General features: G+C 38.4%; 1 gene segment (V, D, J or C); it reads left to right on the forward strand.

Moving 5' to 3' along the window:
• Nucleotides 1–3,337: 3,337 nt before the first annotated feature.
• On the forward strand, nucleotides 3,338–4,667 carry LOC119088469. The segment is given in 2 exon segments: nucleotides 3,338–4,137; nucleotides 4,297–4,667. Coding segments are annotated over 2 exon segments (423 nt in total).
• Nucleotides 4,668–12,150: the final 7,483 nt, after the last annotated feature.

Genomic DNA, 12,150 nt, shown 5'->3' on the forward strand with positions numbered 1-12,150 from the left:
TTTTTATTTTTATGACTTATTGGTTAACTTAGGTAAAGGCTTGTTAGTATTTCCAAAGACCAAGCTTAGGTTTAATTAACAAATTATAGTGCTTGCTTTGAATTACCTTCATCCCTGATTTGGTGATCTCTTCCCATCTATTATTTTACGGGTGTTGTTTGTTCACGTTTTTCTAAGGCTTCCAAGTGTTTCTTTAGCTATCGATTGAAGATTTCTCATTTTTTCCATGTAGGTGGACACTGTTATAAATTTTTCTCTTGCAGGATGTGGCTAAATGTCTTTAATTCTAGCCCCCAGAAGGCATATGCAATTGAATCTTTGTGATTTTGAGGTCAACCTGGAAAAAACTCACAACTACGTACATACAGAGTTCCAGGATAGCCAGGAATACACATAGAGAGACCCTGTCTGAAAAATTCAAAACTGAATAAATGAACTTCTTCTTATGAATGCTTCTATTGTGCCCCATGGAATTTGCTGTGTTTTCATTTTCATTCAATTCCAGGAATTTTAAATTTTCCTTTTTGATTTCTTTGTTAGCTTCATTACCATTCAGTAGTAGGATGTGTAGTCTCCATGACCTTGTGTATTTTCTGTAATTCCCACTGCTGTGAACAGTTAGTTTTAATACATTGTGATAGATAGAATTTGTGATATTATTTCAATTGTCCTACATTTGTTGAGAATTGCTTTATGTCCTAATACATGGTCAATTTGTAAGACTTTGCATGGGCTACTGAGAAGTATGTGTATTCTTTAGTGCTTGGGGTGAAAATTCTTTAGATGTTGTTATATCCATTTGATTTATGATATCATTTAATTCCAATACTTCTCTGTGTAGTTTTTGCCTGGATGACCTAACTATTTGTAAGAGTATAGTGTTGAAGTCACCCCTTATCATTGTATTGGGGTTAATTTTTGGTTTTAGTTTTTTAGAAATTCGGTGACCTGTGTTTGGTGTATGTGTTTAGAACTATAATATTCTCTTTGGAGAATGTTTCTTTAGTTACTATGAATTGTTACCTCTTTATTTATTTTGAATTGCTTTGATTTGAAGTCTATTTTCCCATATATTACAGTACTTATTCCTGCTTTACCTTAGTTTTCTTTGAATACTTTTTTTTTTTTTCATTTTTTTTTGGCAATTTATTTTGTTCTATTCATTCACAGTTAATACAGAAAATACTTGGAAACATTTCCATATAATGTTTGACACAGAAATCATCAAATAGAAGTATACAATGTTGACAGGAGGCAGTACATTTATAATTTATAACCCCAAATGTATTTATAAATTAGAAATGGAAAGATCTACAAATGAAATTATGGAGGTTCACCAAAGTCATTTAATCTGTCAGTTTCTCATTTATTATTATGTCTTAATAATATTCTATTGTATTGAATACTTTTTATTCCATGTTTCTTTACCCTGTCTTTGATGTTAAGGTATGTTTCTTGGAAGCAGCAAAAAGATGCTACAATCTTCTAGCATATGTTTTTATGTGTGGTATTGACTCTTGTATTTCTTTTCTTTTATCTTTTTTTTTTTTTTTTTTTTTTTTTGGTTTTTCGAGACAGGGTTTTTCTGCGTAGTTTTGCGCCTTTCCTGGAGCTCACTTGGTAGCCCAGGCTGGCCTGGAACTCACAGCGATCCGCCTGGCTCTGCCTCCCGAGTGCTGGGATTAAAGGCGTGTGTCACCACCGCCCGGCCGACTCTTGTATTTTATTCATCTATTTGTTCTTGTTCTGCTGAAGTATATTCATTCCTTCTTTGTGTTGTGTAAGCATACTTATCATCATTCTTTTGAATTCTTTGTCTGGAAATTTTTCTGTGTCATTTGTATGTACCATTAATATGGGATTAGTAATGTGGAGATGATACATTGTCTTGGTTTTTTATCTTGTTTCTGTGTTAGGAATTGCACATGTGAAGTACATTGTAGGCTGAGATTTTTCCTTCCTTTTCCTGTTCCTTCCTTTGAATTGCTCCTCTCTCCCCGAACCCTGCTTTTTGTTCAAGCTGCGTGTCTACTTTCAGTGGAAGCGTGTATAATGTTCAGGAAAGGACTAAGAGATAATAATGTTGAGATACCCAATATTGTCCATGGGCTGGTGCAGAATCATCCATAGCAGTGCATGTTGGATTAAGCAGGAGGAGTCAGGTAGTGTACTTGCTTCAAGAAGCTGGGTGGACTTGGTCCCCAGAACAAAATTTCTAGGAGTTTTATATGGGTCCAGTGCAGTAGGATGGCCAGGGTCTGGAGGAGAGTTTCTGAATGGCATACATTGGTTTGCACAGCAGAAGACATGTTCTTTATTTGCTGTAGGATGCCAGTAGGTTGTTTCTTGTGCACTAAGTTCCTGGGTGGTGTAGGCATGTCTTCCTTACTTATTGTAGGAGGCTGTGTGGGCTAGACTCCTGGAGCTAAATTCCTGGGAGCTTTAGTGGCCCAGTTCATGAGGCCATGGACAACATGCCTGAAGCCTAGTTCCCAGGTGGTATAGGTGGTCTCAGCAGGAGAAGAGGGGTCTACTCTGATATCCCAATGGAAGTATTTATAATTATAAACCTTTAAAACCTGCTTTAAAGTTTGTAACATTTAAAATTACATTCATTGTGTGTGTGTGTGTGTGTGTGTGTGTGTGTGTGTGTGTGTGTACATGCTAGGAGAGAGAGAACATGTGTGTGTGAGGGCATATGCATGTATGTATGTATGTATGTATGTATGTATGTATGTATGTATGTACAAGGAAAACTTTCAGGAGTTGTTTATTTCCTTCTACCAACAATGTTTCAGGGATTGAATTCAAGGTGTCTGGCTTCAAGGCAAGTGTTTTCACTCATTAAACCATCTTGATTCCTAGAGAACTGCTTTTGATATATCCAAAACATTCTTATATTTTTTTGCTTTTGTTTTTCATTTGATTCTAAAAAATTAAAATTCTTCCATGTTTCTTTTTCAATAAATCATGAGCCTTTTTGTTTTTTTTTTCTTTCTATTATGTAGTTGTGTAGTTTCTCTTGCTATTTACTTCTAATATTATGGTACTTCACTCTTATAAAAAATAAGAAATAATTTTAATTCTTCTGTATTTTTAAGACTTAAATTATGATCAACAATGTAATCTGTTTTAGAGAAAGTTACATATCTGTTGAGAAAAATGCATACTTTAGAGCTTTATTTGAATGTTGTGTAAATGTTTGTAAAGCCATATGATCCATGGTGCCTTTCAGTTCTGAAATTTTTTTCCTGATTGTTGGGTGTTGGTGTTGTAAAGTTGAGCATAGCTAAGTTCCAATGATGAGTGGCTATTATAGTCACTAAGTGTTAAGCACCAGGGCACATCCTTGTGTGTGTGTGTTGGCGGCGGTGGGAGGAGGGTTTCTGTTTTCTTTGCGGGGAGGCAAGTGCCAGTTGCTCAAGAGTGCTGCAATCACTTAAGGTGATTCCCCTTTGTATGTACCAGGCTTGTTTCTGATCCCTATCAGTTTTACAACCTATTCATTAGGCAGGTTTTCACTGGCTCCAGAGTCTGTCCAATTTGTAAACATTAGGGTGTCTAATGTCTAAACCAGGTGTTGTCTCCTGAACGTGTTGGGAGTTGGGGAGGCAGAAGACCACTGGAATCTGTTACTGGAGGAATCAATTAATGTTTTCTAATTCTACTCAGTAATAAATATCCTTTGTGATGGATGAGGCCGTTGGGGGTTGTCTCAGCAATATTTATTCTAATGAATAAATATGAAACTGTGTGTTATAGGTAGACAATATTAAATCAGTTCTCAGCTCTGCATTCTGTTTTCTCAAGAACAAATATTGACTAAAAGCAGAAAATAAACACATGAATAAAATGTAATAGTATAAAGGAGGATTGCAGCGGGTAGGAACTGTCCACCAGGTGGCAGAGCATCTCTGTTGCTGCACTTAGGGACTTTTTGGTTGACTTCTGAAAGGGCCTCTGCAGTCAACAGCCATCTGTGCAGACAACTGAAGAACTTGCAGTGAGTGCTGTGGAGGACAGAGGAGGAGAGCTGATCACAGAAGCATCTGGCCTGGTGAAAACCACAGTCCCTAGGGAGAGCTATGAAGACACTGACTGGACCTTTTGTCCTGTGCTTGTGGCTGCAGCTGAACTGTGAGTGAGAGCTTTTGGGAAACAAGGCATTTGGCAATGTTCATTATCAGTCTGAGGGGTGGACTGGTTCCTCCAGATTGACTGAAATCAATGTGGGAAGAAAAGCAAAGTCTGGGGAATGGTGGCCTGACGGTCTTCCTGCTGTTTTCTTTTGCACAGGTGTGAGCAGAGGAGAGCAGCTGGAACAGCAGCCTTCTCTCCTGAGTGTCCAGGAGGGAGACAGCGCCGTTATCAACTGCACCTACACAGACACTAATTATTACTTCTACTGGTACAAGCAGGAGCCTGGGGCAGGTCTCCAGCTCCTTATAAATGTTCCTTCAAGTGTGGACAGAAAAGAGGAACAAGGACTTGTGGTCCTACTAAATAAGAAGAACAAACAACTCTCCCTGAACTTCACAGTTGCCCATCCTGAGGACTCAGCCACGTACTTCTGTGCAGCAAGTGCACAGTGCTCCCCAGGCATCCGCTGCCTGTGCATAAAACTAGACCAGGGCTGGAGACAGACATATTTTCCATTGTTGAGATGAGGAATTCTCTGTATTTTATCTGTTTCTGGACATACAACAAGTGCTAGAGCATCTTGAAGGATCTCTTAATGAGAATAACTGATTATTTATCAACGTGTAGACTTGACTGTCGGGTGCCAACTAGATTGCCCCACTCCAAATATATCTCTGTGTCACTTGTAGAGAATATTCATCATGATGGAAAGGCTCTTATCTTTTAATAAAGGTACTTAATGCATCTATTAGAAGATTATGAGTACACAGTGTAGGACAACCATTAAATTGTAAAGCAAAATTTCCCATAAAGTTTCACTACAATTAGCACCATACAGAGCAGTTTTGACTTCCACGTGTACCCTGGCATGACTATTTCCCAATGCCAACCATAAGCCTATTTTTTATGTTGTTATGATGTATTTTACACAGAACTCTATTATTCCTATCGTAATCACCTTTACTTTGAGCTGAATGGTGGTACTTGAAGTGTGATGTTGCCTTTTGCAAAGATAAATTGGTTCTTGAAGTCACTTAAGTGTCTCTAGAATAAGAGTTTTCTCAGCCTCTCCCTTGTTTCTCTTGAGCTCTCATTCATTTGTGCCACCAAACCCTTTCAATTTCCCTGAATTTTTCCACTTCCACAATATTTAAAAGAACATTTTTGTTTCTAATACAGTAATTAAGGTTTCCTTTTATGGAGGGGTTATGACAAACATTCCACACACAGACTAGAAGGTCAGAGTGGACTTTGGAATTAATAATCATGACAGAGTCCAGCATGTCTGTCCTTGGCAGGAATGGTCACTCAGTCATGTCTGTACCATAGAAGGGTCCTCTCTCTATAGTCTCCCAGGGTGGTCTACTGTACACCTGTGTGGTTTGGACACTTATGTTTCCTGTGTGATGCCATCATTACTGTGAGAGGAGTACTAAGCACTCCAGATCCTTTGTTTAGATCATTAGTAGTGACAGTGCTGCTGCTGGGGTTCACTAAGTGGAAAACAGTCAGATCATATTTTTCTTCAGAACAGACAGTTAAGAAAAAGCTCAAATGTTTATTTTCTGAAATGCCTTATGGTTAACAGTTAATGTTAGACACACTGATGCTTTTGCTTGCTATCACTATCATTTTTATATCTATATGCAATCTCTAATTCCTTTATCAAAATGACCATTTATCTTAGTCAGAGTAGCTATTGCTATGCTGAAACACCATGGACAAAGGCAACTTGGAGAGTAAAGGGTTTATTTCAGCTTACAGTTCCACATAACAGTCCATCATTGAGGGAAGTCAGGACAGGAATTCAAACAGAGCAGGATCATGGAGGCAGGAGCTGATACAAAGGCCTTGGAGGGGTGCTGCTTACTGGCTTGCTCTCCATGACTTGCTAATGGGTGTGTCTTCTTTCTCAAATTCAGAGGACACAGTCCCATATTGGTTGTTCTGGTCTTGTGGCTTTTACAAATTTTCTTTCCCCTCCATCCTCCCTGATCCCTGAGACTTAGTTGTAGAATTGTGTTGTAGATGCATCAGCTGGGTTTGGGCAAACTATGTTCAGTTGTCTCTGAATTTTGACCTGTTGGGGATCTTTGTAGTATCCTCTACCTGCTGCAAAAAGAAGATTCTCTGATGTGAATGCTGTGCTTATCTGTGGGCATAAGGTTAAGTATTTAGAATGTAGTTAGACATTATATGGGTTGAGGGAAGCAGAAGTAGTAGGCTTTCCTCTAGGTTCCATGGCCTCACCAATCCCAGAAGTTTTCTGGGTTTACAGTGCCAGACAAAAATTCCCTCTTGATGAGTGGGGCTTGAGTACAATTAGATGGCTGTTCATTACCATCAAGATGTGACTGCCATTACAGCATCTTTGGGAATATCTTGTTGTGCTGGTCAAATCTTTACCGAAGGGTGTCACTATTAATTGCTTTTGGTCCTTGACAGCTTACAGAGTACCTTCCACTGTCTTTAACAATAAGGACTTAGCTTCAAATTCTGAGAAGCAGCTATAGGCAACTGTAATACCCTATACTATTTGGGGAAACTCTTGGACTCCCCTAAGCAACAACTTGAAAAGAGAATTTTCATCCATGGCACTGGTTTTTTGTTAGATAGGCTCTTGAGAGTGCATTACCACCTCAAGTAGCATACTTAGTGTGTGTGTGTGTGTGTGTGTGTGTGTGTGTGTGTGATGAGTAACATATTTACATATACTATACATTATTTTAAATGAACACTGTAGCTAGAAGTTTTCCTGTGCCCTGCCTGGTCCACAGCCACTCAGACCCAAGTAAATACAGAGAGGCTTATATTAATTAATACTTCTTTGCCATTAGGTCAGGCTAACTACTGACTAGCTCTTACACTTAAAGTCAGACCATTTCTGTAAATCTATATGTTGCCACATGTTCCATGACATTACCTGTGTGCCATTACATGCTGCTCCCTGGACAGCAGGCTGGCATCTCCTGACTCAGCCTTCCTCTTTCCAGAATTCTCCTTGTCTTCTTATCCCACCTATACTTCCTGCCTGGCTACTGGCCAATCAGTATTCATTAAACCAGTATACAAAAGCATTATTCCACAGCAGAACGCAAAATATGATCACCTATGGCTATTTATTTATTCATTTATTTTGAAACAATGTCTCACTGTGTAGCTCTGGATGTCCTAGAACTCACTTTGTATACCATGCTGGCCTCAAACTCACAGAGATCCACACGCCTCTACCTTCCAAGTGCTGAGATTAAAAGAGTGTGCCACTACACCAGGCTCCCCTATGGCTTTTAAAAAATACCTGGTGTTATTTATTCCTTCTTCTTCCCTTCTCTCTCTCTATTGCTCTCCTCCCAGCAACACCAGTTAAAGGTCCCCTCCTTATTTTCTTTATTTCTATTTTATTAATTTCTGCTCTGATTTTTAATATTTCTTGTCTACTGAATTGGTTAATTTCCAAATCATGACTTGCATCATTACACCATTTCTTTGTGCTCTTTCTGATTCTATCTTTCTTTTTTGCTTTCTTTTTATTTGTTCTTTGTGTCTTTCACATCATGCATCTTGATCCCCTTCATTTCCTGTTTCCTTGTATCCATCCTCTGCCCTGGCAACCTCCCCCCAAAATAACATAAAACAAAACTTAAGAGGAGAGAAGAAAAAAAGGAAAAAAAAAACTCTCATCAGAGAAGCTGTAGTGTGACATAGTGAATCATGCAGTAACCCTTTTATCCATATATTTTTATGTATATGTGTTCATTGTAAAGAGTCTTTGCTCTAGTTTGAGGTCTCTGTTTCTGCTACTCGATCGATGTTGGGTCCTCACTTGGACTCCTCTTGGATATCCTGTTTTTGCCCTGTACTGGTGAGTGCTGCAGCTGGTGAGGAGCAGGGACAGCTCTCCAACTCTTATTATCTTAGGGCCAGCTCTCCCACCGCCATAGACAGCAAGGGGTGGAGGCTGGAGTGGGGGTGTCTTTCCCTCACCTGCACCGCCATATGGCAGGTGAGGGGCAGGACCAGATCTCCCATGCTTGCATTCTTGGGGCTGCTCACCTGTGCCCCCATCAACAGGATCAACTCTACTGTGCTGCCCAAAGGAGGTGCAGGGCCTGCTTTCTCAAGTGTTGCAGCTCATAAAGAGGAGGGTCAGTCAGCTCTCTCATCAGCTACAAGTAGGAAGGGCAAGGTTTGGCATCTTTCTCTCACTCCAACCACAGCACCACATACAAGGGAGCAGAGCCAGTACCAGCTATGCCCCTTTCATGCACTCAGAGCTGACTCCCCTGTGATTGGTTATGGCTTTCTGTAACAGGTCTGTGTTATTGATGTAATCAAAGTTCTTATTAAATAAAAAACACAGAAACAATGTAAAAGAGAAAGCCGAGAGGTCAGAGCTCAGAGCTAAAATCTCACCCTTCTGCTTGCAGTGTCCCAGCTTCCCGAAAGAGAGCTGTATCCTGTCTGTTCATTTTTTTTATAGTATGTTGTTCTGCCTTCTCATTGGTTGTAAATCCAAACACATGACTGCCTTGTCACTGTCTGAATGTACAGCCCCCTAGGTCTTAAAGGCATATGTCTCCAATGCTGGCTGTATCCCTGAACACACAGAGATCTATGGGATTAAAGGCGTGTGCTACCACCGCCACACTCTGTCTATGGCTCTAATAGCTCTGAACCCCGGGCAACTTTATTTATTAACATACAATCAAAATCACATTTCAGTACAATTAGAATACCACCACATTTCCCCTTTTCTATTTTAATAAAAAGAAAAAAATCAAAAGGTTATAACTAACAAAAGAAAAACTATATACAAAAGTACAATAACTATATACAATATATACAAGTAATAAATACCTAAACAGGTATTTGACAAATCAGAGAAAATAATTCCATTATCTATCCTATTTTGGTAAATCCAAGATGTATCTAATGCACTTTCTATCCTAATTAATTTTCAACTATAACTAACTAATCTTCAACCATAACTAACTAAACTTCAACTCCCTCAGAGACCCAAGAAGGGAATAATATTAGCTAACAAAAATAAAAACAGGAAGTGAATGCAAGCAACTTCCAAAAAATTTGTGAGTTGACAGAAACAGCCAGCTGCCTGGGCAGTCACCTGAGGTTTCTCCGCAGTGTTGGAGCATCATCTTCAGCCTATAGGCTTAGTGTATCTGACAGACTCATTTGTGATGTAGGATGTACACAAGGTCAACAGTTCAACCTCACCTTGGGTGAGAGCAGTCCACGTACCAGAAACACCTGAATTCCACTAGTGTCCTGTCGTGATTCAGGATTTTAAATTCTGGAAATTGTTGACAGTTTTTTAATTCAGCTGTTCATTCTTCTTGGCTGTGTATATATGGCTTCATCTCAGCATCCCCTTCTTCTCCACATCCCTCTATTAAATGCCAGTCTACTTTCAAGAGGCATGAGCTTTTAGCTGCTGTTCCATTGCACAACAGAAGCCATCGGCCCTCTGGCTGTTAAGCTGCCTTCGAAGAAAAGGGCACCGTACCTTTTCCGGATGCGAAGGCCACTTCAGGGATGGGGCCATATTGTCTTGGCCTCAGAAGATGCCTTTTGAAAAAGCCATAACCACACTTGTTTTGGCAAGAATCAGTAGTCCCTTGTTTCGTGTTCTGTCTGTCCATTTTGTCCTGTTGATTCGAGGATACTTTGTTGTCCAGTGGCTAACTTTTGCCACAATGAAAGTTGACTCCATATGCAGTTTCTTCAATGCCCATATTTTCTCTGAAGTAGATTGGTACTGCCAGGAGCCGACATGTCTCAAAAAAGAAAAATTTTCTAAGTTATTAAAACATTTTAAATGCCATATTCTGTAGATCTCTGAAGGGTTTGAAGATGACCTGTCTAAAACATCTCTGCTCAATTTTTAAAACATATCTAATATGACTACAAGTTCTATTGTAATGTCTAACTACTAACTTTCATTTCTTTGTATCCTAATAGTTGGTAATAATAACATTCAAGGATCAGAAATTTGCATTACAATGTTAAATGAATGGTATAAGTACAATTAGAAATATACATATAGCATTTTCTAACAATATCAGTTTCAAATTTGTATACAATATAAAACAATCCAATCCAATGTAAAGTATTTAAAACTAGTAATTGTCTTTTTCTTTTCTTTCTTTCTTTTCCTTCCTTTTTTTAAAAATAAGAACCTTAAATCTAATCTCCTTTGCTTAGCCTTTTTCCTAACCCTTGACAACAACTTGTAACCAACCCCCCTAAATACTGAAAATTATCCCAGACCCAAAACCCATTAAAAAGACCAAAAAACCACCCGCCCCACACCACCTCTTTGGGAATGTGGGCGTTGTATTCTTAAAATTGCTTCCTGCTGGGTATGGGCGAAGTTTTCTTTATCCTGAGAGAAAAATTTTAGGTTAATTGTCAAATTCTAGGAGAGGTAACTATATCCTTCATTATCCAGTCTGTGTATAATGCCAAAGTTCAGGGTTTATCTCAAGTCCTTATTCAAGTAGTCTTTGAGACTGGATCATCTCAGCTAGTCATCTCAAAATTGCTCTGAGCACCTTGTAGTTCAAAGCTGATCTGTGAATGATGTTTGTCAGCTTAATGATATTATTATTGTCCACGTGGAATTGTTGTTGTTGTGGGGCCCCATCTTCTTTCTGGAGACTTCAGTTGATGTTAGGCCTGGCCGTGATTTCCTGCAGAAAACTGATAAGAGACTCGAACACAAAAACATATACGCAGCTAACCTTTTTTCTAGAATTAGTTAGTACTCTATATGACCATTCATATCTTAACAAAGTTTAAAATGTATATATATATTAATCTTGTAAATTTTGATATAAAATTTATACTTTAAGAAAAGTTTGAAGAATCAGAATAGAATCAAAAGAGTTGAGATTAGTAATAGAATAGTCCCTTAATTAATTTTGCCTTTGTCCTGTACCATAGCAGAAGATGGCTCTTTTATTCTGGCATGATACAGGGAGTTTGCATTTTCCTTTTAACAACATGCTTGAGTTTAAAGAAGGAGAGAGCCATTCTCCAACTCCAAAGTCAGCTTTAAATTTTAATTGAACTGGGACTATTAGAAGACCAACAGTGTTAAATCTTTAGAGAAAAGCAGAAACAAACATTTAGGAAGACATAAAATTTTTTAGATAATATAAACCCATACAATGTTTCATTCTGTTTCTTGGGATAGATGATTTGTCCCTTTTCTTCAGTTGTCTCATTTGTCCATTGTTCTTCAGATTCCTTAACCTTCATTATCCTAAAAGAAAAAAACAAAAACCTTTCCCCAAGACTAATTTTGGGGATGTTTCCTTTTGACAAGTTATTATCTGATTAAATGAAAAGGCATGTGTTATTGATACAAGTTAGTTTAAATTGGATGTTCATGCTGGTTGATGAACTATCACCTCCTCTAATTAAGAGGTCTCTCTTGTTCAAATCAAACCTTTATCAATTTTGATGGTACCCACAGCTTATCTTCTCCTGTAGAAACAAAAGCAAAACCTCATCGCCAATGTAATACATACCCTGGTTTCCATTCTGAGGTCAGCACATCCTTAAAGTATATAGGCTGATTTAATTCTGTAGTTTTTTCTATTATCCAATGTCTCTCTGCAGCTGTTGTTCCTTTCTCATTGGCATTCAGAAAATTCAAAGTTAGAAGAGCATTATGCAGTCTATTTCTGGGGTTTTTTGTTACCCATTTCTGTTTATTTAGCATATCCTTTAGAGTTCTGTTTGATCTTTCTATAACTGCTTGACCTGTAGGATTATGTGGTATGCCTGTAATATGCTTTATATTGTAATAAGCAAAAAACTGTTTCATTTTAACAGAGACATATGATGGAGCATTGTCAGTTTTGATTTGTGCAGGTATACCCATGATGGCCATAACTTCTAGCAAATGAGTGATTACAGAATCAGCTTTTTCAGAACTCAAAGCAGTTGCCCATTGAAATCCTGAATAAGTATCGATAGTGTGGT

Source organism: Peromyscus leucopus, chromosome 9 (genome assembly GCF_004664715.2).
Source record: "Peromyscus leucopus breed LL Stock chromosome 9, UCI_PerLeu_2.1, whole genome shotgun sequence".
Lineage (NCBI taxonomy): Eukaryota > Metazoa > Chordata > Mammalia > Rodentia > Cricetidae > Peromyscus > Peromyscus leucopus.